Source organism: Anabas testudineus, chromosome 21 (genome assembly GCF_900324465.2).
Source record: "Anabas testudineus chromosome 21, fAnaTes1.2, whole genome shotgun sequence".
Taxonomy (NCBI): domain Eukaryota; kingdom Metazoa; phylum Chordata; class Actinopteri; order Anabantiformes; family Anabantidae; genus Anabas; species Anabas testudineus.
The window spans coordinates 21662410-21687464 of NC_046629.1; the positions used below are offsets into that span (position 1 = coordinate 21662410).

General features: G+C 40.2%; 1 protein-coding gene across 8 annotated transcripts in view; it reads left to right on the top strand.

Moving 5' to 3' along the window:
- Positions 1–25055, top strand: part of tns1b (tensin 1b) — a 133963-nt gene that overhangs the window by 9756 nt on the left and 99152 nt on the right. For 2 of the 8 annotated variants that reach the window (XM_026377159.1, XM_026377160.1), the window contains exon 1: positions 15705–15919. The exons of 5 other annotated variants lie outside the window; for them this stretch is intronic. In XM_026377159.1, coding sequence (XP_026232944.1) covers positions 15839–15919 — 81 coding nt within the window. In that variant the 5' untranslated portion in view covers positions 15705–15838. Of the gene's footprint in view, positions 1–4147; positions 4297–15704; positions 15920–25055 lie in introns of those variants that run through there. One more of the 8 variants, XM_026377163.1, reaches the window with a different exon arrangement.

Here is a 25055-nt window from a genome sequence, read left to right on the forward strand (position 1 = left end):
AGTGTAGAGCTGAAGTTGTTCTCACAGCCTGAGATGTCTCTGCTGCTTCACTTCAGACAAAATCTAAAGTTAATTTACAGTGTGATTTTAAATCCAACATTTTAATAGGTGTAACTTGGTGTTTTCTACATTTTGTGCACCAAAAACACAAGCCCAAGTTAAACAATGTATTGAAAAGCAGTTGGGGGCATGTTTAGATGAAATCTCAGATCAAATCCTTATTTTATTTTTTGTGCTAGTTTCTGTTCTGTGTTTACTTAGATTTAATAAAGTTATAAAAACAATGTTATTTTTCTATTTGTGAGGGGAAAATTGAGTTTCTAACCAAAACAGTCAATGCCAGGAGTTACTTGCAAATGCTATTTACACATCAGCCTAAAATACCGGTTTAATTCAAGTCTGGTCAAGTCTGTAACACATCAAGATGGTGGAAGCTTGTTTGCTTTACATTATCTCAAAGACTGGCTCGACGTTTGGATTTGCATTTCTCTTTTTATCTGCTCTTGAAAACCACGTGACACTTGCCACCTGGGTGGATCTCTGCCATTTTGACTGGGGACAAGCAAACATGAAAGGGCAAAAAAAAAAGGAAGACAACCAACAAGGGAGTACATTCCTTCTTTCAAAATGCAGCTTGTAGTCAAAACAAAAGCAGAGTGCAATATTTGTTCAGAAAACTTCAAAGTAGAGGTTACTGTAGGGCTATTTAGGACGAATGTGATGATATTGTGCTTTCTTTTAACCAGCAGATGGGGACATTGGCATTAATTTTTTAACCCAAAACTGAGATTTACTCTGTAAATTGCACACAATCCCATTAAGAATAATTAATGTGATATGAATTCATATATAGCATGTCATATTGCACTGTGCACAACATAGTGTCCTTTTGGTAGTGAAATATCACAAGACTCTGCACGTCTCTTTCTGAGATCTCCATTGTTTTACTGTATAATGATCTTGACAGTAACATTTTTCTAATATAAATCCACAATATGTAGATGCTTAAGGCAGAGAAGACATAAGTTACTCTTCACAACTTTTACTACACATGACTAGGTAGGAGCAGCAATGACCGTAATGACCGTTTTTTTAATTAAAAAAACTGATATGATTTACAGAACCATGGCAGTGTACTGTAACAACACCATAAATGAGCAGTCGTCAGCATGCTTTCAGTTGAATGCTGCCGGGTACTGATTTGTGAACTGAAGCAAGCGACATCCCCCTTTGTCAGTGAGACAAGTGTAGAAAAAATGAGCTCCATACAATTAAAAAAGAAAGACTTTGGCAAACAGTTGTGTTTTCATGCAAGACCACATGGCTAGCAATCATTCAAAGTGACTGGTCTGGTATTAAGATGTGACTGATGGAGCACAACATGAAACATGAAGACAGGCAAGATGTCCTCACCAACACCACACACACACACACACACACACACACACACACACACACACACACACACACACATCCAACATTCAGTTCTACATCACTTCTTGCATATTTGGAATGTTTGTAATGTTGAAATTCTCTCAGCGTTTAATCAAACTCTCCCTGCATGCAGATAATTACATTATGTGTATTGAGGAATTTCTGTGGCACCACTGCTGTGTTTACAGCTGCTTCAGTGTCTTACCACTAAGTCCGAAACTGTTCTTCCCTTAAGTGAGTCACAACACTTAGATGATTGGGGTGGGAAGAGACCAGCAGGGGGCAGAGCGTGTTGTGATTTGTGGGTGCAGTAACCTTGGAAGAGTTATCTGTATCAACAAAATGAGGAGCATGAGCTCAAGCAACATGCACTTTCAATTTAAACCCATGCATTTGCTTCATCCTCGACACACATGCCAGGAGGGACTGTTCACACAGCAAGCACAGTTCAGACACTCCTCTTGGGTTCAGCATTCACGGAGGCCTCACTCATGGATTAGCACTTTGAGGAGTGATAACAATTGGCCAGAAAGTAAACCCCCCCCCGTTAAAACCTAAGCACACATCGCAGACTTTGATCCAGGTGAGGGGATTTTGGAAGGGCTTTAGGTTGAACGAACCCTATATGGTTTAAGGAATGTCACAGTGCTTACAATAGAGACACAGTTAGGAGTCCTGTACACACACATGCATGGACAAAACCATTCTCAGCTTGCAGTTCACAGCCAGTGATCAGGTTCTTTTAGTTGTTTACTACCATTCTACAGTTGTTAAGCTTGATAAAAATTTCTAAGAAATGAAGTGTACGGATGCAGTTCTGTACAAAACTACAGTACAAAAAGAAAACAACTTTACAGATTTGGCTCAGCAACATTTGAACTTGAACTTTATTCTTATGTAATCTGCTGGCTATGTATGATTTTATGTGTTTTCACTGTAACAAGACATGAGTCATGGAATTTTAATGATTAGTTAATAACAAACATGTGTCTTTGGATTGAATTATGCCTCTTGGATCAGTGTGGTTTCAATGTGTTTGCCTGTGAGTGTGTGTTTTTTCTGCTACAGTAATTTGCCCTCCTCTGAGACCAGAGGGATGCCGCTGCGTTTCATCTCCTGCAAAGTAAACATCTATTCTTTGTGTAAAAGCTAGTAAAAAGCTGTGTTGAGAGGAGAAAAGTAAACTTGGAGAATGGTAATGTCCCACGCTACTCCTGCTTCTTACCTTCTTCATGCTCTGTTTCCCAAGTGCCCTCTTGCTTTCTTGGGTGAGTGGGAATGAATCTGACATATGAGGTGGTTTCCATAAAGGGTCTGTTTAAAAAAAAGAAAGAAGCTTGTTTAGTTGTGAGTTACTTGGTTAGGGCACCCACTGCAAAGGGTGGACCTCTCCATCTTCATTCATGTGGTCAGGTTCTTGAAATGCCTCTATTATTGCGAACTGTGTCGCATTTGTTGTAGCAGTCCAGCAAACAAAGCTACCCACTGAAGATCTACCAGTAGTTCATTCTGTCAGAGTAGTCCGATGAAGACCCTCGCTCGTAATGACCTACCCTAGCAAAAACATTGTTTAATAGCTATTCAGGAGATATGTGTGAGAAGCAGACACACCTATGAATCTAGAGTAGCTGATTCTTTCAGGTAGGAAATATCTATCAGACTAAAAATGGGATAGCCCATACTGTTTTTAAAGTGACATCACTATGGTTATAGTTGAAGGAATAGTTGTTTTATTAAGCCAGTCGAAGTGTTATGAGATAGTGGCAAAGAAAAAAGTGCATTAACCCTGAGTAACTGGAAAAAGGTTTAGTGGTCAAAATTGGGCTTTTCTCACCATCACATCAGACACTGGTGACGAACCAGGCAACAGTTCCTCCCAGCTCAGCTGCAGCAGCTTTCCAACTCCTCCAGATGAGTCCCATGTGTCTTGATGGGCTCCCTCACTAATTCTACTCTATCATCTGCACTAGGTGGATTTCCTTATGTTCCATATTCCTACCACTTCTTAATGGTGCTTTTGACGGCAGTCCAATGGTTTTTCATTCAGTAGGCTACAGATAAAAGGTGAAAAACTTAAAGGGGGCTTAATTGTTTTCTATACCCACTGTATCCTACCAGTTCTCAATTTATTCTTACATCTCTAAACATAAACGTAAACCCACCTCCACATATTTTCTTTCCCAAAACCTACAGAAGCGCTTTTTTGTGCCAAGCTGGCCAGAGTCAGTATGATAACAGGAGTGGTGGGATAATGTCTGTCTACCAACTTGAAGTGGCAGCTAACAGTTAGGGGAATCAAGCTAATGCTAGGTTAGCTCACATTATATCACCAAATTATGAAACAACTGGATGTTTTAGTGTTAAACTAAATGTTAAGAAAATGTAAATTCAGTATGGAAATATAATAACAATTTATGGGATGTTTGGTAAAACTACTGAGGCTTAATGACTCTAAGCTAACGCTAACATCAAACAAGTACCTCAGGATTACTGTACTTACAAAGAGAGTGACAGAGTTTGCAGCCAGAACAATTTTGACTTTGGCAAAAGTACAAAAAAAAAAAAAAAAAAAAGCTGTGGTATTCTCACTTTCCATGTTATGATCTCCGGACACTGGCTTTCCATAGTGTGTGTGTGTGTGTTTCCTCTCTTTTTGCTAACAATGCAGCTCAGGAAGTATGTCAGGATAAGGGCCAGACTGCTAGGCTGTCTTTAGTCAGTGCTCCAATCCAACCTCGAGAGACGATAACCCAGAAGTTAATCCCAGAAAAGCTAAGAAAGTGTTTGAGAAAGCTCTGGATCTGTGAAGGAATTACTGCCCCAGGTTTCTTCAAAGCGAACTCGGCGATGTCCCTCTGGCAGGTGAGTGTTGTTGTAACTTGTCATTTTTAACTGTGGGTGGTCAGATGTTCGCGCCCGTGTTTAGTGGTTTGGTTCGGTTTTTAGATGACTGAGTAAAATTCCTTTATGCCTCAGGTCAAAGGTCAGTGAATGCGTTCTATCAAGGCAGAAATCATCAGTCAGGTTTTACATGGCCCTTGTTCCTTTATATGTGTGGCTAGCTGTTGCTAATTTTAATTAGCAAGGGTTCGTTAGCCGAGGTAATCTACAGCTGGTGGTTTCCAGTTGAATGAGTAAAAATGACCGTTGGCACTGGCCAAAAATACCTTGCACTGCTAAAGATATTGTGTTGTACATTACTCTTTGTTAATAAAAAGGTTCTATAGGAACTCTATTAGCATCTAAACTTGACAAACGCGGATAATTCTTGGAGAAATTACAGCTTGGCCTACTTGCCTGAGCTATATAATCCATCAAAATAGATTTTTTGTTCCTTTTTTTGTTGTTGAATGCACTCTTTAGAAATTCTGTATTCACAGGTTTGGTGGGAAAATATTTTAATTGATGCTCTTACAAAAAAAAAAAAACATTTTCAGTCACTGGTTGATGTGTTTAAGAGACAGTTTTGTCTCTGTTCTTTGAATCTTTTATTAAAGCTCCTGTTCGTGCCTCCATCTGATAAACTATGTGTTTAGGAGCAATGTTTTACTTTGTGTAGTTGACTGTGCATTGATCTCAGACACAGACGGTCCATTTGCCCGTTTGTCCAGTCCTCTGATGTGGAGGTGTTGCTCCTGGAGGTGTCCGGACATCGAATTACTTTATGGCTTTGCAGAATGCACAAAGTTTCTTACTGATGACTGCTTTACAAGGGCCTGTCTGCCCATCACTGGAGTGGACCCACATCTGTCAGTGACTCTGAGAGCTGCAGTGGTGAGCCTCAGCTGGCTGTTATATAAAACCAGGCGCTTTATTTAACCTGGATTCAACCTGAAGTGATATAATTTCAGTTCTGGCTCACTGTATATCAGGAGAGCGTCACTGACATGGAGATTCAGTTTGGAAACAAACTGTGAAAGACAGAGGTTGTTTAGAATTTCTAAAACCATGTTCTAATCATTGGATATTGTCACTTAATATGTGACATGCTGTATCTTTTTTTAACAAGTAAAGAGTGAGGCAGCACTACACTGCACCTTCATTTTCATCACCTTGGCCTACAGTCCTGTTCATCTCTGCCCCGTTTGGTCTTTTATTAAGCAGCTCATGAGTGCTTAATAAAAGTGTTTGACGCAATTTGGCAATCGCTGCTCTAAATGGTCACTGTGGGTGCTTTGTGAGCAGAGCGTGCTTCTGCAGATGATAAATAAAGGTTACATGGCTCAATCGTGCTCGTTGGAATTCGCAATTCACTCCTCAGGAAGGATGGAATTTACAGGTAATCTTTTCAAACATCTTATTCATCATCATGATTTATTAGTTCCACAGAGGACACATCAATGTGTGGAATTCTTCAGATTTCTTGCTGACATTAATTGTGCATCTGTAATGCAAGACAGTGCAATGCTTTCTCTTCTATTTTCTCACCAGACTTTAGGTTAAGTTGTATGTACAATATAGTATTCTATATCTCTTTCATGCAGTCGCAGAGATTTGAACCTATGCCCATGGTGCTTTGTAGTTCTTTGCGCCTCCTCTCGTCTAAGAGAGGAGGCGCAAAGAACTACACAAAGAGGCTTTTGGTTATCAGTTTGGATTATAGCTTTGAGGTAAATTTGATTTCTCATTGCAAGCTGAATTTTGTCACCAATCCCGACTTAAATTCCTCATTATTGCCAACTTGGCAATAAACCTCCGTCTGCCCAATAAAGATAGAGCAGCAGGGTTGCTTTGCTGTTTCCAAAGGTGAAATAGGCTTTCACTTAATTCACCATGGCTTTGTGCCATGTGCTTACATCCTCCAAGCTATCAATCCAAAAAAATGGGCGCCTTTGATCAATAATGGGAGGGACAGGGGATAATTGCTGCATTAATCACATCCACTTTGTCGGAGGCAGCAACATGGAATGTAATATTTAAACAAATGGGTCTCCCATGCCAATGTAATTATTAGCTATTAGTTAACTTCATTTGAAATTTAGCAGTGACAACCAATAGGCTCCTACAGCAACCATGTGCATACAAGGTGAAACAACTGACTTCATGATGTCACGGCATTCTGTAACTAATGGAGGCGATACATGTGAAAAAATGAATAATGTGAATGCTCAGCACACAGTTTCATTGGACACTGCTGTGAGCTGCAGTGTAGCACTGTGTGTGCACTTAGAAAGTTTAAGGAGGCTGGTTGGTGGCACATTTTTAATGTTTATATTCAGCACTTGTTTTTCTCCACAAGAATGCCAATGTGATGTTCTTGGAGATACTAATAATGTAACTCATCTCATCATTAGAATTAGTTTAAAGTTGCTAGAGTCACACAGTTTTTTTCTTTTCCTGTGCTTTTATAAAAATGCTGCATGTCATGATTGGATAACAGCAAATTAAATAGATGAATAGACGCCACCAGCTGTGACCAAAACACTGCTGTCAGCCACCCATTAAAGCCATGACCGACCACTTCCCCTTTTATTCTCCCAGGGACAATGACCCTTAACTTCTTAACCTCTTGTCTAGTTTCCTAGAACAGACAACAGGCCTAATGCTGCCAGATTGAGACTTGAAATCAGCCCATTGTGTGTACTGGAGAGAGACAGGAAGTGCGCATGATATTGTCCCCTCGCCTTCTATGGAAGTTGTCTGTCCCTGTGCCAGTATTTGGCAATCAATCTAGATTCTAGAATTGAAACCAAGCCCCTCTCCTCAGTTACTGTAGCTTCAACCTGACCAAAATGTCTTTGAATAAGGTATTTGCCAAATACTCTGTTGATCTGATACTGACCATGTGGAAATCAGTACCTGGCCGTCACAGTTGTGAGACGTGAAAAGACAAGAAACGTCCCTTGTTGCGGTTGCAACTTCCAGAACTATGACATGACCCACACCTCAACCTGCTTCCAGTGTGTTGACCCACCTCTGTCACTTCACTGTCTTACACATAGTAATACTTCCTGACACCACCAGATTTGATCCAATATGTGATTTTTTTATTGTTGTAAGAGGACCTATTGCTTATCTTTGTGTGCAGACTTTAGGCTAAGAACATAACACTATGTCCAGTGATTAAAAAAGTGTATTTTCTCCACAGTTCACGCTGTGTATCTATGCATGTAAATGCAGTCATTAAAGGACAGCAGCTCACTGAAAAAGGAGGATGGAAAATTTTATTTCATTTCCATTTTTTTCTTACTTTTTCAACAATTATATCTTCTGTGACTTTTCGTTATTATTATTTTAATTTCATTATTGCAGATTTCCTTGAAATATTGTGATCGAACGGTCCAGAGTAGTGGACAGAGTAGCTGCTTATCAGAGGCTGCTGATGTGCACTTAATCCATCTTTTGAAAGGCTACATAGTGATATGTGGTACAGTATATGATTGTCTTACTCATTTCAGAATTAGACAGTAAGCAATACTCCCAGGTCGGGCATTAGGCCTGCCTTGTAGAGTTTCATCAAAAAGTCAGAGGCTACCTTCTCTCATTTGCCTTAAAGAAAACAAAGAAAGGTGCTTCCTATGACCCTACAATGTTAGTCTTCATAGTTCTGTAAAGGATATTTGGCTAATGTGACATCTGTCAAAAGCAAATGCTTAAAGGCAAATGCTGTGGGTCAGTTATCTAAATGCCTTTAATGGCAAATTGCCTCATGATCCACAGTGAACGTATATTGCAAACTCATAAACAACCTTAAACAAATGCAACTGCTCATGGTTTTGGGAGGTGTGTAATTTATGCCTTTCTTTGCTGAAGTCACAGGGGCAGAACTGTGTGTTAATTGTCAGACAGCTTTTTTTAGACTGTATACATGCTTGATGATACGCTATTTCTGATTGAATTGAGACTAGCAGTCTTCATTGGCCATTGCCTCCCCAGACATCTACAAATACACTGACACACTCCACAGATTACACGGTACAGTTTTTACATAATTTTTTCTTTTCCTTCTTGTCTTAGACTTTAACATTAACTGAGCAGTGTTATCATCAGCAAAGAAGCTGCAACGTTCTGTAATTTGTCTTTAGATCTTCATTTGATCACTTACGTATTGGTTATACTCACTTAACATTCATTGTTCTTTCTGTAACCCAAGACTCCCTCTAAACCACTCCCCCCTCTTTTCTTCATTAAATTGCTGACCCTCCTCCTTTTTCCATCACACTAAGTACCTCCTTCTTTATCAGACGGCACTGCCTGACCCATCCCACCTCCTCCCACTTGTGCCTTCTCGTCTTCTAATCTTTGAATGGAAGAACCTGCAGCATCCAGAGAAAGAGGATACGGGATGGAGAGTGCAGGGATGCTGCAGGAATGCTAGGCAAAAAAGGGAAGGATGCATTTAGGAATTAACTTAGCTGCACTTTAAGGGAACTTCTAGTGAGTAGTAGAAGCAATATGTACAATTTCCTGAATCTCATCAGCAACCATCCAAGGACTAAGTCCCAGTCTAACTATTAGGGTTGAAAGACAGGCTAGAGAGGGAGGGCAGACACTGAGAAAGGACCAGCGGCAGTGAGACAGTAGAGGACGTGAGGAGACTTTCTGGAGAGAATGGGTGGGCTGGGTTGGTGTCTCGCCACAGTCTTCAGTTGGGCAAAATTCTTCTTCTACTGCATCTTCCCATTTTGGAAACAAAGGAAAGGCATTAACAAGGTACAGTTCATATTTTAAAGGCAATAAGAATTATGAGAGGCTTTAGGGATCAGCCTAGGTTTCTGTGTTTTCCTATTTACTTACTTCAAAAGTTATTCTCCTGTTTTGTAATCAATAATTGGCATTGCTGCCTCAACTCTGGCTTGATTGAGACAAATAATATTTTTAGCCACACTGGTCATTTGTCTTTAGTGTTGATTGGTCCCCCACTCTGGTGCAGACTCATAAATAGCCGAACTACTGAATGGTTTTCAAGGAAATTTATAGATGTATTTTGTGCCGGATGGATGGATCCTAAAGATGTCTCTTTGTGTACATCATGACAAAATGTCTCAATGACTAGACTATTAGATGAATTGTAGTGAAATTTGGAAATGTATTTATTTTCCTGTCAGGATAATGTACAGTTTACAGTATGAACAGATACCTTCACCAAATAAGCGGAATAATGGCAGAGAGTTAGGTGGTGAACATGATAAACATACCCACTATATGTTAGCATCATCATGATACTTAGCATTTAGCTCTAAGCACCACTGTACCTAAGCTCTAGCAGGGCTCTAGACTTATAGTTAAGCTTTAATTCAGCCTCATCTTTGACTGTGAAATGCGTACATTCTTTCATTGTTTGTCTCACACCATTTATGGGCAGAATCATTATTTTGTAAAATATGTATGATGACAAATTTAACCTAAGTTGTAAATGCAAATGAAGACAATGCAAATTATTTCCATCACCACCATTGTGCAAATATTTGTAGTGGGTTTGTCGAGATAAGCGGTTGCTATAATTGAACTATTGCAGAAGTGAGTACATTTAGGTACTGAAACGAGCACCAGTCAAGCCTTGGAGGAAAAAAAAGATGATGGAACATGAAACATGATGGAACTGTGTGTATTCATCTGAATGTTACTGTTGCTGATTTCTCCACACGTGCTTGGTTTCATCTGTGTTTGTTCTTTGTATTACCAATGGACATTTAAGTCACATGATTTGCATATGTCGCAATTAGTTTGCTTTTGCACTCCTGCATTTTCCTTTATTGATGCTTCCACCTCATCTTTTTTGTGATATTTACAGATTTTTCAACTTTCTCTCATTCCCACTGTAATTGCAAAAATGCTCATGCAAGCAGCTTGATGCAGCGACAGCTAATGACATTCGGTTTGATAGATGACAATGCAGCGACCACATGAATTAAAGCCCCTTACACAGGATGTATGAAACACTGAGATTATGATGTTTTACGTGATCCCATCTCTAAATATCCCAACATTTCCATGTGCAGATGCCAAGTGGACCCTGGTTTAAATGACAGTGGAAATTTTAATACTTGTATGAGCCCCGGCCAGTGACAGGCCAGACATGAACACAAAGAGTGAAACAGGATGGCGAGATAAGGACATCAGCATGCAGACACACAGACACACAAGCCTAGAGACAGACATCAGGATATTGTCAGTCCGACTTATCCCGATAGAGGGTCTGTGCTGATGAATAGAGCCATTAATCCTACAAATCCAACCACCACACTGTGTCTTTTTCTCCACAATCTCATAAAGCACACACCCCAAAATACTCATAGTATTTGGCTACAGAGCCACACACTGAACTCACCCTTAATTAAAGCATAAAGTGTTTTAGCCACTTTCCTCCTCTCCTGGGGCTTTTCATCTTTCTCCATTGACATTGTGAGGGTTTCTGTGCCGTAAGCAGGAGCCAATAAGCACTTCACCTGCAGTTGCCCTCAGTTCTGGCCGCCTGTGTTGACTTTCAGTGGCTAATTTGTTAGCTGTAGTGGTTTACCAAAAAAGTGAGGTGGTATAGTAAGAAGGATGAATGTGGTACTAAGCAGCCGAATCCCTGCATGGACCAGGGATGCAGTTTCATAGACAACTCTCTGCTGTGCTTTAGAATGAAAACTCACAAATTGCCAGCCACATTTAGTTGTGTAACTTAATTAGTGGCTTTTATTCTAAAACCTGCAATAAATCTGTTTTTGGCTATTGAGGGTGATTGAAACAGGTGGATATTTAATGTAGGCCTTAATGTAATGGAATGATATAGGCAAAAAAGGCAACAACTTATGTTATGATCATCTATTTTGTTGTCCCACTAGCAGTCCAAAACACAGAAATAGTTATTTTACTGATACATTAAGAAAGCAAGAGCAGCTAGTGGTTATTCTGTTTTTAATTATTATTTATTTGACTAGTCTATCTAGCATTAGGGTTAGCTAGTTACTCAGTTCGTCTGTCTGCTGTTTGGTGCCAGGCAGATCGCGTACAATGGTGTTTTATAGCCTCTTCACTGAAAACAGCTCCCTGCTGCGGCCCAAGGTTGCAGGTCATAAAACCAACACAATGAACAGAAAGAAGCTGGTTTGGTGATGCCTCCCAGTTGGTTCATTGGCATTTGCCAAATACTCGTTCTTTCACCCCTATTTGATTCAATATGAAATATGTACCATATAGCTCTTACCCATGGCCAGCTGTCAAGTCTGAGAAGATTTATTGGATGTTATGTTGTTAAGCATGAGCTTCTGTGGCCTTCTCAAAGCTCCCGAGGGCTTGGGTGAAAATGTCAAAGCCACAGGAAGTGGACACCCTGTGCTGTGCAGTTAGGAAGTAATCCAAGTTTGTACCTCACATAAACACACTTATTAGTTTTATTTCATATATGTTCAATAAGCATGGTGTTGTGCAGCTCTTTTTCTGATGCATAACACTACAAAAACAGATATGTATGGAATGGTTTCCACATGCAGAATAGATTGGGTTTACAGAGGATCTCTAAGGAAAATCTGTACATTACCCCAGCTGCTTTGACTGAAACACGGTCCGCAGTGAGATCAAACTTGAAAGAATGTTCAGAACTTTTTAACATATTGAAAATCTTCACTTCTGATGTGTCTAAAGCCGAAAGGCTTCACGCTGTGGAGTGCAGGAACATTGTTTGCATGGATCAGGGTGTTCTGGTGTTATAGGGGCCAGTCCTTCCTATCATCGCTAAACAGCAGAGAAACGGGAAAACGTGCGCACACATGTGAGTGTTCTGCAGAGGGGAGGGAGGGCCTGCGTCTGCATTGTTTTCAACAGATGGGAGTCATGGTGGTGGGAAAAGGGTGTGTGCATACCCGTGTGTGTGTGTGTGTGTTTATGTATGTGTGTGTATTGGGGTCCTGCTGGAGTGTGTTCTTCCTCTGTCTGTCAACAAGTGAACTCCCCCTTCATCTAGCAGGTTCTAGGACGTCAGCCAAGATGACAGAACACACCCCTCTGCTGTTTATTCATTCCCTCTCTGTGTATCCACTATCTCTGTCGATCTATCTGCTTATCTGTGTGCTTTATGTTTGTTCGTAACATGTTTTCTGCATATAACTTTATCTTCTCTATGTAATAACCCCTTACCTTTTATGTGCTGAATTTCTTACTGAATCCATTGTAAGCGACGGTCCAGCTTTGATCCCCCTCAGCTGTTTACCCATCTTTGGTTCAAGGAAAGCGACCCGACACCAGTTAATCTTCTTAATTGTGCCTCACCATTCACGCTCGGCTTTGGTTTACAAAAGAAGACAGAAATGGTCAAGGTTAAAGAGGTACTAAAACAAATCCTACGACTGATCTGATTAGCCTTGGAAATATGCCCACTCTGCTTTTTTACTACGTTACAACCTCACTCACACAAACACACACTCCCTCCATTACCTCTGCAGGCCTTCCTATGTTTAATAACTCTGCTTGGAATAAGTGCTTGCATATGATTATGAATGTAGTGGCAATTTGTTCAGCGACCACCAGTGGGTGCTGCGGCTGTATACGCTCTGCATGATCTGTGCCGTCTTTTGGGAGATAGTGTCAGAGGAGCAGGACGGTACAGTCTGTCACTGATGTTGTGCCAAAATGACTGTAAGCCGTGGATCACATTATGTATGAGTAGCCACGAAATTCAGTTATGGTACCTTATTCACAAAACCAGAAAATGCCAAATGTTACTATAACTGAACATAAGTTTGTTTATGCTGTCTCTGTTGGCTGCACAGTTAATCCTCTTATATATAGGAGATATTCTGTTGATCAAAAATAAATAATAGCACACACATTATTTGTCACACTAGAGTGTACTGATAGGGAACTGCACGGTGACTTGATGCGAGACAGGAACACAGTGTACAATGCTGTTAAGTTTTAATTTCGGTACAACTAAGCTCTGCTGGACTGCATTCAAATGCACAGTCATTCCATGACCCAAGTGACTTTGTATGGGTATCTGTGTGAAGTGAAAGTTAACAGAATTAAATATATTAAAGTTGCAAATTAATTGATTGATTAATTAATTAAATTATAATACCCAACTTTATAGTGTTTCTTAGCTCTGAAATAAGTGTCTTTCAGCTCTTTGTTTTGGTTGCTGATTTGCAGCCTGGTATTTCAACAAAGAGTTGAGTGTTTGAGAACAAATTGGAGCACATAAGTACATAAGCAACAGTTTGCTAGCAAATGTGTCATAAATACCTTCTCCCAAGTTATGAATCATCTCATGGAAGTTAAAATATAAATACCACTAGAATGTAAATTCGTCAGCTCCATATTATTCTCCAAATGTATTATTTGTAAAATCTCTGTGAGAGAGGTAATTATGCTCACAGACAAATACAGTTAATTGAAGACTAAACCACAGATTCACCGTTATTACATTAAGTGAATGTGTTGCATGCATTAAAGTCTAAACCATCTGCAAGTAAAACCCGAGTCAGCAATGTGTCTTACATTCCCATGTAAACTGTTAAGGATTGTGCTGCAATACTAAATCTACTAATTTAATGGATGATTGTGAAAAATACATTTGATGATGCAACAGTAGCTAAATCAAAATGCAATTTTCTTACTTTTGTAACTTAATAGCAAATGAAAAGTGCGCATGTGTGTGTGTTGAAGTAGGATTAGGTCTAAATGTTTTCACTCTGACATTGTCCTCTTCAGTGAATCTGTCTCTATAGGGGTGGCCTGCAGGAAATACCAGGGGATTAGTCCTCTGTGCCACTGTGTGTGTACATGTGTGTGTGTGCATTTACACTGTATGTAGTAGTAATACTACTACTACTACTACTACTACTAATAATAATAATAATAATATACTTTATTGATCCCCTTGGGAAAATTGGGTTTGGACAGCTGCCAGACTGTACATATCAGCACTACTACAGGGTTACAGTGTACAGTATCTTGTCCAAGGACACCTCGTCTTGTCAAAGGACGCCTCAGAAAGAACAAGAAATCGGATTACTAACCCTTAGAGATGACTGATCTATCAATTCATCTACTGCCAAATGCGAAGAAGATGTGAGGGTGTTTGTTTGTGTGTGTCTGGGGGGGGGGGGGGGGGGGTGATTGGTGATGTTTATGTACAGTCTGTATGCAGTGATTTGGTAGTTTAAATTGTGTGTGTTTATGTTTTCAAGAGAGGGCGGGCCTGGGTTTATGAGAAAAGTTTTTTGTGTATGTTACAAAATTCTGTCTCCATGAATGTTTACATGTAACCCATGTGTGAAGAATGAAAATCCCACTCTATGGGATAAAGAGTCTTGCATGGGGCTAACATTGATGAGCAGTGAGAACTTAATGAAGCAGCTAGTACTTCCTGGCCCCCTCTGTGTTCTCTCTCTTCGGTAAGGGGTTAAGTAGCAGTCTGTTTGAGGCCACTACTTCTGTGGTAGATCCTTTTTTTAAAGAAGTAAAATATGTAGGGAAATACACATGCAGTCTATTTCACAAACATCCTTTTCTGCTAGGAATGATCCCTAAAACATGGTAGTCGTGTAGTAATGTGCATTGGAAAATATTTCCCATATGCAGTCCTGTTTGAGTTTGCTGAAAACTACAGTTCCTCTGAGGAACTCATTTTATCTTAAGCCTTGTCCTAAAAGACTTACAGCTTGTATGTTTTAATGGGGGTAGGTTAGAAATTTCTTGAGCAACGTTCAAAAGTCTGCATAAACAGTGTTGAGGACAGTTGATGTCAGAATGTGATCTCCTCAATTCTTTTTGCAAATTTCAGACACTTTGAAGATGATCTAACTAGCTGGTGTCCTCTCTCTCATCCAGAATGATGAAGTGTAATATTTTCCAGTGTCAGGAGAAACACCAGTGGCCAGTCACCTCTAGGGTGATCACAGGGGGAGGCAGACTTAATGAAATATTAAAATGGGCTCAGTACAGAAATACACAGGGATACTGTGCGACATGGATGGAGAAAGGGGGAGGTGGGGTGCGATGGATGCTGAGGGGGCGATCAGTGAGGGGGTGGGATCAAGGAATGAATGAAATTAAAAGTGGAGAGACTTAGAGGGGTAAAGAGGGAGGGCGAGGTGGGATGAGAGAGAGAGGAGGGGCAAAAGAGATGGATAATAAGTGGAATACCCCCTCCCCCTTTGCTCCCGTAGAGAAGTGGGGGCAGACTGACACCCCCCCTTACAAAAAAAAAAGCTGTGTGAAACTTTCCCTGGCAGACGGCAAGAGAGGCGCAGTGTGCACAGCAGAGGAGAGGCAGTCAGGATTCAATTTAAGAGAGAGACAGAAGCGGAAGAACTCAGACAGTGGGAGAACACAGGAGCCAGAGGTGTAGGACAGTGTTTGGGTCCAGGGTGGTCATGGCTTTGCAGCATTGGGTAGCTCTTCTGCTGGCTGGATTAGACTTAAAAAAGCCCACTGGTCTGTAGCAGCAGCAGCATCATCACTCCTGTCCGTCACCATGCCGTCTGTCTCTCTCAGCCTACCATCAGCTCTGGCTGGACCTGCACGCACCTGGGTCTGCCTGTCCTGCATGTTTTGGGTGAGATAAACTTTTTAACTGGAGTTTGTTTCCAGAAGTAATTTGATCTGTGTCAGCACGTCTGTAACATTTATGTCCAATTTTCAGGAGACTGCAGACATTTGTGCATAGTCTGACAATGCAGACTTACCTGCAGACTTCACATGCACGATGTGCTATATATCGTGGTGACATTGTAAGTGTATACAGTAAGTGAGTGAGACAAACGACATGAGCAGGATAGGTTTGATGAAATGCTTTTGTTGTGTGTTTTACTTTTGGTACAGCAAGAAAGTGGGCTGGATCATCACCATTGAAAAGCTGTGATCAAATGAAGCTGGTCAGGGAATCTATTGGGTGGTCTGCTAGTTGGAGTTAGGGTGGAGGGTTGGGACCCTGGCTGTGGGGGGCCTGGGCATAGTGACACATTTGAATGAGGCCGATATTATGAAGGAGAATGGGAGGCTGTGAAAATACAAGATAAAACCATGTGTTGGTTTCTCCCTCTCAACATTTTTTTTCACATTTCTTTCCAGCTCTGTTAACAGACTAAAAACTTTTCTGCTCCAACTGAGTTGAATTAATTGTGTCTATTGCTCACTTCCCCACCGTCTCTCTTTCTCACCCTTTCCCCCCTCCATGTCCCACTCTGTCTCGCTCTAGGTGGTTGGGACACACAGCTATTTTTGCTTTCTCTTGTATAATTCAATCTGCCGCGCATTCCCGCTCTCAGTGAGGGGTTTGTTTGTGCACTTGCGTGCCCTCTGAGATGTAATGTGGTCAGTGAAGAACAGCGTTCGTGTGTGCGTGGCCACGCTAAAAGCGTTACAACCACAGTCTTGACATATGTCTTAAAACACTGTGAGTGCTTTTACTAATTTGTCCTGATATGAAAGAACATTCCTGAATCAGATATACAACCTTGCATGCTGCTCTCCTCTCCTTCAACTGAATAGAGGATGAAAGAGGAGAAGAGTTGAATAGGCCATTGAGATCCACTGCTCCTCATTCTGCAGTCGTCCATTGGGACATGACTGCACACCACTGGTAGAGCTGGAGTTCTTGGCGAGGAGACTGGATAATCTTACAGAGCTCTTCATCAGTTAATTACCATTCTTTCTTTTGAGGAATGGGAGGTGAGGTGAAAGGGAGGGGTCGTAAAAGAATCTCAAAGCCCCCCAGCTAAGCTCTGGGTCATTGATTGACTGCATCAGAGCACTGTATGACAAAGCGTGCTCACTTAAGGGGGGCGGGGTTCAATCTGAGCCCCTCCATTAATAGTAGATCTTTGTTTGGTCCTAAAACAGCCCTAATAGGGGCACGCTTTATTCCAGCAGATAAGGGTTAGGTTCAGGGTTATTTCTAACCCTAAAAGATGTACAGGACCATGACCAGACACCCAAAGATTCCAGCTAAAATTGATTTGGGAATAGACAACTTAAATATCTTCTTTCTGATGATAACTGTGCATTGCTTCCTGTGAAGTGATTAAGAGGAAGGAGAATAAGAGATTATGGTAGAGGGTCGAATGAGCTTGTGAGAGTAAGTACAAATGTAGGAAACAGACTGGACAAGATCTTTTCCATAGGCCATCGTTAAATAGGGAGGGTTTCCTTTTGTCAGAGCAGGATGATCTTGGATAAATAGAGATTTTTTTCCTGCACTTAAAACAGAAGGAAGAGTCTTAGAGAAATATAGACAATAACAGAAACAACTTGAACAACAGACAATGGAAATAAATGGAAGACACTCTGGGCAAGATCAGAGGGCAAGATAAGCTGGGATGGTGCAAGGGCCCTCAAAAGAGGACCTTCAAGGTCTCCTGCTCTTCCACCAAACATTGAATAATTAATGAATACCCAAAAAGGCTATTAGGTAGAGATTTATCAGGTTTCGCTGAAATGACCATGAAACCAGTCATATGTCCTCTACTAGTCTGTTGTCAAGAGAAAGTTTAAAAAGTTGTTGAAGTGTGAGAATCAAAGGCTTTTGCACCGGACAGATGACAGGATGTGTACCAGGCAATTGCAATGGTGTTGGAAGTGGTGGCCAGGATCCTCTGATCTAGCAAGGTGTTGTAGAAAATATTGCCTCATATTGCAGTCTCACGGTTGTGTTAATGCAAATATTGATCCTTGGCTAAACCTTCAGACTTGTCAGGGTTCAAAGAACTGCTTGGGATGATCGATATCCATTAACATACACTCAGTCGTCTGACTTCTCAAAAGGATCGCATTGGGAAATGGTCTCATCTCGGTAATGTTTGGCCTTTGGTCTCTTGTTGTCTTCACTTAAAAACAGATAAGCCCCTGTTTCAAACTCACTTAGAACTTTTACATCTGTTTCTAAAAGTAAGACACCTGATAAAAACTTATTTTCACATTTCTTTCTGTCCTCTTTATTTGGGGTCCTTTTGTTTCACACTCCTTGCACTCATCTCCATCCTCCCTTTCCTCTCACGGACTGTTGCTAGTTCAGTCACACCCCATCCCATTTGAGTTCCTGAGATTACCTTTGATTTGAGAAAAATGTTCCACATGTGGGGCCTCTTTGAAATACGGCAACATCTCTGTAATTGTAACATCTGGGTTGATGTCGCCCAAGTCTTTTTTTTTTTACTATAATGGATTTACCATGCAGTTTCTGCTGGACTTGACACTCACAGAGTTGTTGACTGCATGTGGAATTTTGCAACAAGACTGATGCAGCTTTCATCTTTGTGTTGCTCTTTGCATGAATTCTCTTGATGTTGACTCGGATGAAAAATCTTGAACAACAAAAAGGGAAGTTTAACCCTTGCTCAATTGATTTATGAGAGTTGTAGAGCTTTGTGCAACCCCCCCCCATCCATGTCTTTCGTTCCTAAAGAGACCCCCAGCCTTGTGCATGCTTCACTGGACACATTGGACTTAAACCTCCCATGGCCTTCTGCTTTTTGTCCTTGAGGAAGTTTGAAGATTCAGAAATTTTAGTTGTATTGAACATTGAGAGTATAAAATGGTCAATGTGACATTTTTCTTGGTGGCATAAGTTTAAACATAACCCTATTTTTGAGTCGGTAGTTTTCTTCTCCTACTTTACAGATAATTAATTAAATCTAAACGGTATGTAGTAAATGTCACCATCACATCATACTTGCTGTCATTTCTCTTCTGGTTATTCATTAGACACAGTATAGATAAATGACTAATGTTAAGTTTTCAAAGGCTTTTTAATTAAAAAAAAAAATAAATAAATACCTTGTTTATCTACCCTATGTCTAGTACTCAAAGGCCCCTTTTATGGATATGCTCTGCATCTCATGTGTGCAACACAACCATTATAAGCCAAACATTCCTTACATGTACATGTAGGCTCCCACTTTGTGCTGCCAGAACAGAACACAGCAGCCAAATTAAACCTATGTTATGTTACAAAGAAGCACAAACCATGATCAAACCCAGAAAACATGTCGTATTATTAAATGCAATGCCAGAACTTGAGCATGTGTGCATTCGTGTGAGTGAATATGAGAGCTCTGACATCATGATAAAGCACTCTGCAGAGATCAACATCAAGATCAGGAGCTTGGAGTTTTTTCTCCTTCATTTATTTCTTGAATTTGGATTGTATGAGGATATCAACATCTTTCCTGGCATTTCTCCACCTGGCCAGCCAAGGGTCCTCACGAAAGAGGCCTGTAGAACTTGTAAATGCCATGATAACCTCTAACTCTGGATGTGATCTGAGACCTCCTGAGGGTCCCAGTGCATTCAAGTGTGGGGCCAAACAGTCCTCATTGAAAGTGACACTGACAACATCCTGCTGCGCTGCCTGTGCTTTTATCCAAAGGGATTTGGATCTGCATTTGAGGGATTTTAGTTTCATCATCCATTTAGTTCTTACTTAAATAAGTTCACTCTGTTTGCAGTACTGTGAGTGCCACAAGTAATTTGTTGGATTTATTTGACGTTCCTTATTTATGTATTTCAGGCCAGGATCCAGAATTGATTTGATCTAGTTTGGAAGAACAGAAGAGGAAAGTGATCTAATCATAAGAACAAAATCTCCAGAAAGCGTGTCATCTCGATCCTTCCTAGAGAACATTGTGGAGTTATGGTTTTAATTTCACCAGTCTTGTCCAAGTGTTGAAGCTTCTGCCAACGTAGCATGATATGGAGCATGTTCTATATTTCCATTGGCAGTAACTGTTCCTTAAACCTGATCCGTATGTATCCATGCTTTGGCAAGGACCATTCCTTTTGCTTTTATTTGGGAGTTTTAGCAATCTTTCTTCCACATATAATGCATATTTTCAGACAATACTGTGAGAAAAACTGGATCTTTGTTTTCTTAAAACAGAAATCTTATCTCAGGCGATTTCGAGAAACACTGAAACATAAAACAAAGGAAACTGAACTTTTATGAGTTGCTTATTATAGATTTGTTGTAAGATTTCACAACACATGCCTGAATACAGGCCAGGAAGTGACAGTGTTGGGTACTTGTGTTACAATTATAATACAGAGATTGTTACACACAGAGAGCTTTGCAGAATACCTGCAAATCAGATCACAAGAAGAAGACATAAAACACTATTTCTACTACTAAACTATTATTACAAAACAGAGGCAATTTACATAGAAAAGCATAAAACCAAGAATGTTTCCATATGACTAAATATGACAATATTTCAACTATACATGATTCAATTAAGGAGGGAGGAACACTTATAGTTACCTTCAGACAATGGGTTTGTGTTGTTGTTCATGCTAGGTAACATTAAACTTGCAATTCAATGGTAACAAAAGCCTAAGAGGTCATAATTCATCTCCTTTTCCCTGCTACTTGATGTTCTATACTGGTTTTTTATTTATTTTTACCATTTTAAACACAGAATGCCAGGAAAAAGGGAAGATTATGACCTCGTTGGTTACACCGGAGCAGTCTTTTAAGCCACATAAGGATTGGACTGATTCACATTTTGTTTGTTTTTTTTTGTGCTATCTTAGTGATAGGACTTGATGAAAACTCAGTGGTACACTGACGTTGCTACAACTTAACTGTAGGAACGATGGATGTCTAAGGGAGATTTCATGCTAGCCTATATTATTATATTATTTATACGAAAGAAATATTTCAATATATTGAAAAGAAAACATTGCTTACTATGCAAAATGCCCAAATATTTTGACCAAAGTTGGAAATCTTTGTCAATAAATTGTCAAATAAAAATTGAATGAAACTTATTAAATACTGTATCACTCTTCATCTGTGTGTGGACAATTGTGATCATGAATTTACCCTAAGAAAAAGAATAAAAATACAGCAAACGAGATCCACATAAAAATAACTTCTCTCAAAAGCTTTGGTGTCCCACCACCACAAGAAACCAATTACTGGCAAACAGTTCAAAGTATTCCAAAATACAGGCTTGTCTTTTACAGTATTACTTAGATTCTTTTAGTCTTTACCAAGAAGGAATAAATACGTTTTGACAGATTGACTTTAGTGTTAGTGGGAGAGCTGACCACTTCCAGCGCTCCCGCAAAAACAATACCCTGCCATCGAATCATGACCAAATCCTGACAACTGAGACTAGATGACCACTGTGTGTTACTCTCTCAGTGCTGCTGATGGCCTGAGAAAAATGAGTAATGTTTTTACCCCCTTCACTTGTGGATGACTGAGTAATTTCCTCCCTGGGATCCACCTCACTGAGATGAAATGCATGTAGAGAGTTGGGGTTGGAGGTGGTGGGGGTAAAAGGAGAGACTGAAATGCCTGGGGTGCATTTTCCCCTAAATGAAAAGCAGGTGACTGTTCATTGTAAGGCCATTTGGTTAGTGGGAACTGGAGAGCGGAAGAAAAGGGAGGAAGGATCTTTCTGGTATTTAGCTGTGAATTGCTGCCCATTGCACTTGTTCAGCAGTAGACTGCTTACAATTAGGGGATTCACAGACACTTCCTCCTCCAACTGTTAACTATAACATGTCATTCAACATAGGTTGGTTAAATACTTAATTGGAACCAGGTGCATTCTTAGTTGAGCCATTGTAACTGCTCTCCATTTGTCCTTAAGAGTTGAACAAGGAGTCACTGGAAAACTTTCTTGTTGAGTCATCTTTTCCACAACATCAAGTTACCAGTAAATGTAGAAGCGTATAGAGAATTGAAGATTTCTGTTGTATGATGGTGACACTGAGTCTCAAACACTAAAACGATCAAAATGGTTGTTCGAAGGACGTCTAACTTTACAACAGATTCAAATTAGGAAAATGGTTCCAAATTATTTAAGATTTATTTCACAAATCCTCATAGACAGCAAGATATATCCTGTGACAACGCAATCACTAATGGAGAGCTGTAACAATAATATTTATTTCACTGTACCAGTGTAGTGATAAAAATAAAGCAAAAAAACACCTTAACTATATGGTTTAAGCTATAAAAGGTCACGGCTGGCTGACATTTTACAGACAAAAAACAATTAGTTTAATTAATGATGAAAATTTGTTGCAGTCATAAAAATGCACACAAGACGAAGTAAGAAAGACGAAAAAAATGTAAGATCCAGGTTGTGTTTGTCCTCAGCCTTCAGCTTCGCTCACTCGTCTGTACCTGTTTGTTGAACAGGCCTTTGTTTTTCTTATTTTCTGCTTTTCTTCATAAATCGGCTCCTCTTTTTAATTTAGTGTTTGATGTCTTCTTTTTGTAATCTGATGTTTTGATATTTCAAGTTTCAAGCTGATCTGGCAAGCTCTCTGTGTTAAAAAAATAAGTTCTGTATTGTAATTGTAACACAAGTACCCAACACTGTCACTTCCTGGCCTGGCTTGAGGCATTATATATCATTAGCTGTGCCCCGAAGAAGAATTTTACAGTGCTCAGATTTTATGATAGCATGAATGTAATTTTTTCTTCACTTTTTTCCAGCAGTTCATTAAATCAGTTTTAGCCTGTCTGTATGACTGGTGTACAGGTAGCCTTCTTCTACATCAGTTTGCAGGTAGCACACTCAAATATAGCATCTGTTTTCTCCACTTACACAGACAAACCAATCCAGTGTCAAAGGTCTATCAGGGGTTGCCTCACATCACCTGGGAAAATGAAAGACCCATTTTCACACCAGTCTCGCTCACTTCAGACTGATGTCCATGTCTTTATGAAATTATTATCATACTCATAGGTTCAGATTAAATAAAGATTAAGAATTAGGTGACCCTAACTTATGTGCACTATTGACCCTGTCTGTGCCAACGGTGTGGGACACTCAGCAAAAACTAGTGCAGTTACACCTCCATAACAATACCTCTCATCTTATAGGTTATAATAGTCTGTAGAGAAAGAGAGTAAACCTTGTTATCAGACATATTTCAACCAGTACCAATACTAATCTAAAATGATTGAACCTTGTTTGTTTCAATCTGAGAAGAGGGGGATGAATCTTGACTAGATGAGGGCCCAGCGTGGAGGAAAGAGGTCAGGCACTTGGGAAGACGAAAAGTGAAGAGGGATCAAAGGTCAGTTGGGTTCTGCTAGCTCATGTTTAGCTGAGAAAGTTGAAGAATAGCTGCCTTGTTACAAGGGAAGCTGCCCAGTGAGATGGGGGGTGGGATAAAACAAGAGAAGAGGGGTGGGCTGAGAGGACTTGGGAAGTGCAAAAACGGGAACCAAGAATACCCATTACACTCATCAGCAATTAGCTTTGTTTGCCTACTCACTGAATCAATGTGTGTTTCATAGACTGTACACGCATAAACCCAGTCACAGATGGAGAAATGTGGCGGTTACCCTGGTGCATCTTGTCAAAGTGTCCATCCATGCATATGGCGTCCCATATGAGAGACGGCAGCATCAACGGCTGATTAACTCAGTTGAGTGGAGAGGTCCCGTTTAGTCTTCTGGCTCCACCAGGACCCATAATAGCCTCTGGTTGGACGGGATGAAGTAGTATGTATGTTTGTATATGCTTTCATTGACTGTATTCAGACTGTAGGAAGTCACAGAAAGAGGGGCCAGGCTGCTCATGCTTGTCTCGTTAGTGGCTTCTCTATATGTCTCTCTGCTAGCCTGGATGTTGGGTCTGACTACTCTAATAATGTACAGTGGTCATTTTCTGAGATACATCGTTAGAGCAAAAGCAGGGAATAAATAGTACGTGTTTTGTTCAACACTATGGTGCAAGCTGAACTATTTTTACAGACTTTTTTGGTTCCCAGCGGATGTTGACTCTGACTCTAAAGACCAGTTCATGCAGTTTCTGCATGGGTCCCTTTGGTGTAAGTTTCATCGTCTGCCCTTTAGTCTGCAAGTCTGGATTTGTGAGGACTACTGTATGAATATTCATGCACAGTCCAAAATGTTTCATTATGCAGGCTGTCTGGACTGCAAGAAGGTAGTAGTAGGGCCAACTGCATGACTCTTGCAGAAATTCTACAGAACATTACTCTATCTTGTCCTCATATGTAACAAAACTATTTCCCTATGGGAATCATTAAAAATCTTTGAATGGTATTAAATATACTGTATGAGTATATTCTAAAACCAAACAAAGAATTTAGCATGCGAACCAAATGTCAGAGGTTACCTGGATTCTTTAAACCATGTGCACATGTATCATTAAGCATATGCACTGAACACACATACTGTATATGATTCCATGTGTGTATATGTATGAGGTAACGCATGTGCTAACAAAACAAGTGCCAACAGTGAATGCCCTTGCAGTCAGAGGTGAAATCTGTGTCTACGAAAATCTCTGCATGAGTCACATTCATAAGAGTTGAGGAAATAGTTCTAAACTTAAGGAGAAAAACAGTTTGTTGGTTACCTTATTCAGCTGGAATGTCTGTTGCACAGGAGAGCCTGGAAAGCTTTATCTCCATAGTATAACATTACCTAACATTACCTCAGTGTGAACTGCATGATTCTGAAACACTGTATCTGCAGTATGAGGTAAACACTGCTCTCTGAAATTTAAGACTCTATATTTGGAAATCGTGGGTGACCACCGTTCAATGTGCAATGAATTTTGTTTTTAAGAGCACAAAAACAAAGAGGGTTTTGTTAAAATGATGATCCAATAATGTGTGTAATGTACATTTTGAGTGTAAATGCAAGAAAAGTATGCATGACAGTCAGCCTGATATTTTCTCGGAACGCCTGTGCTCATCGT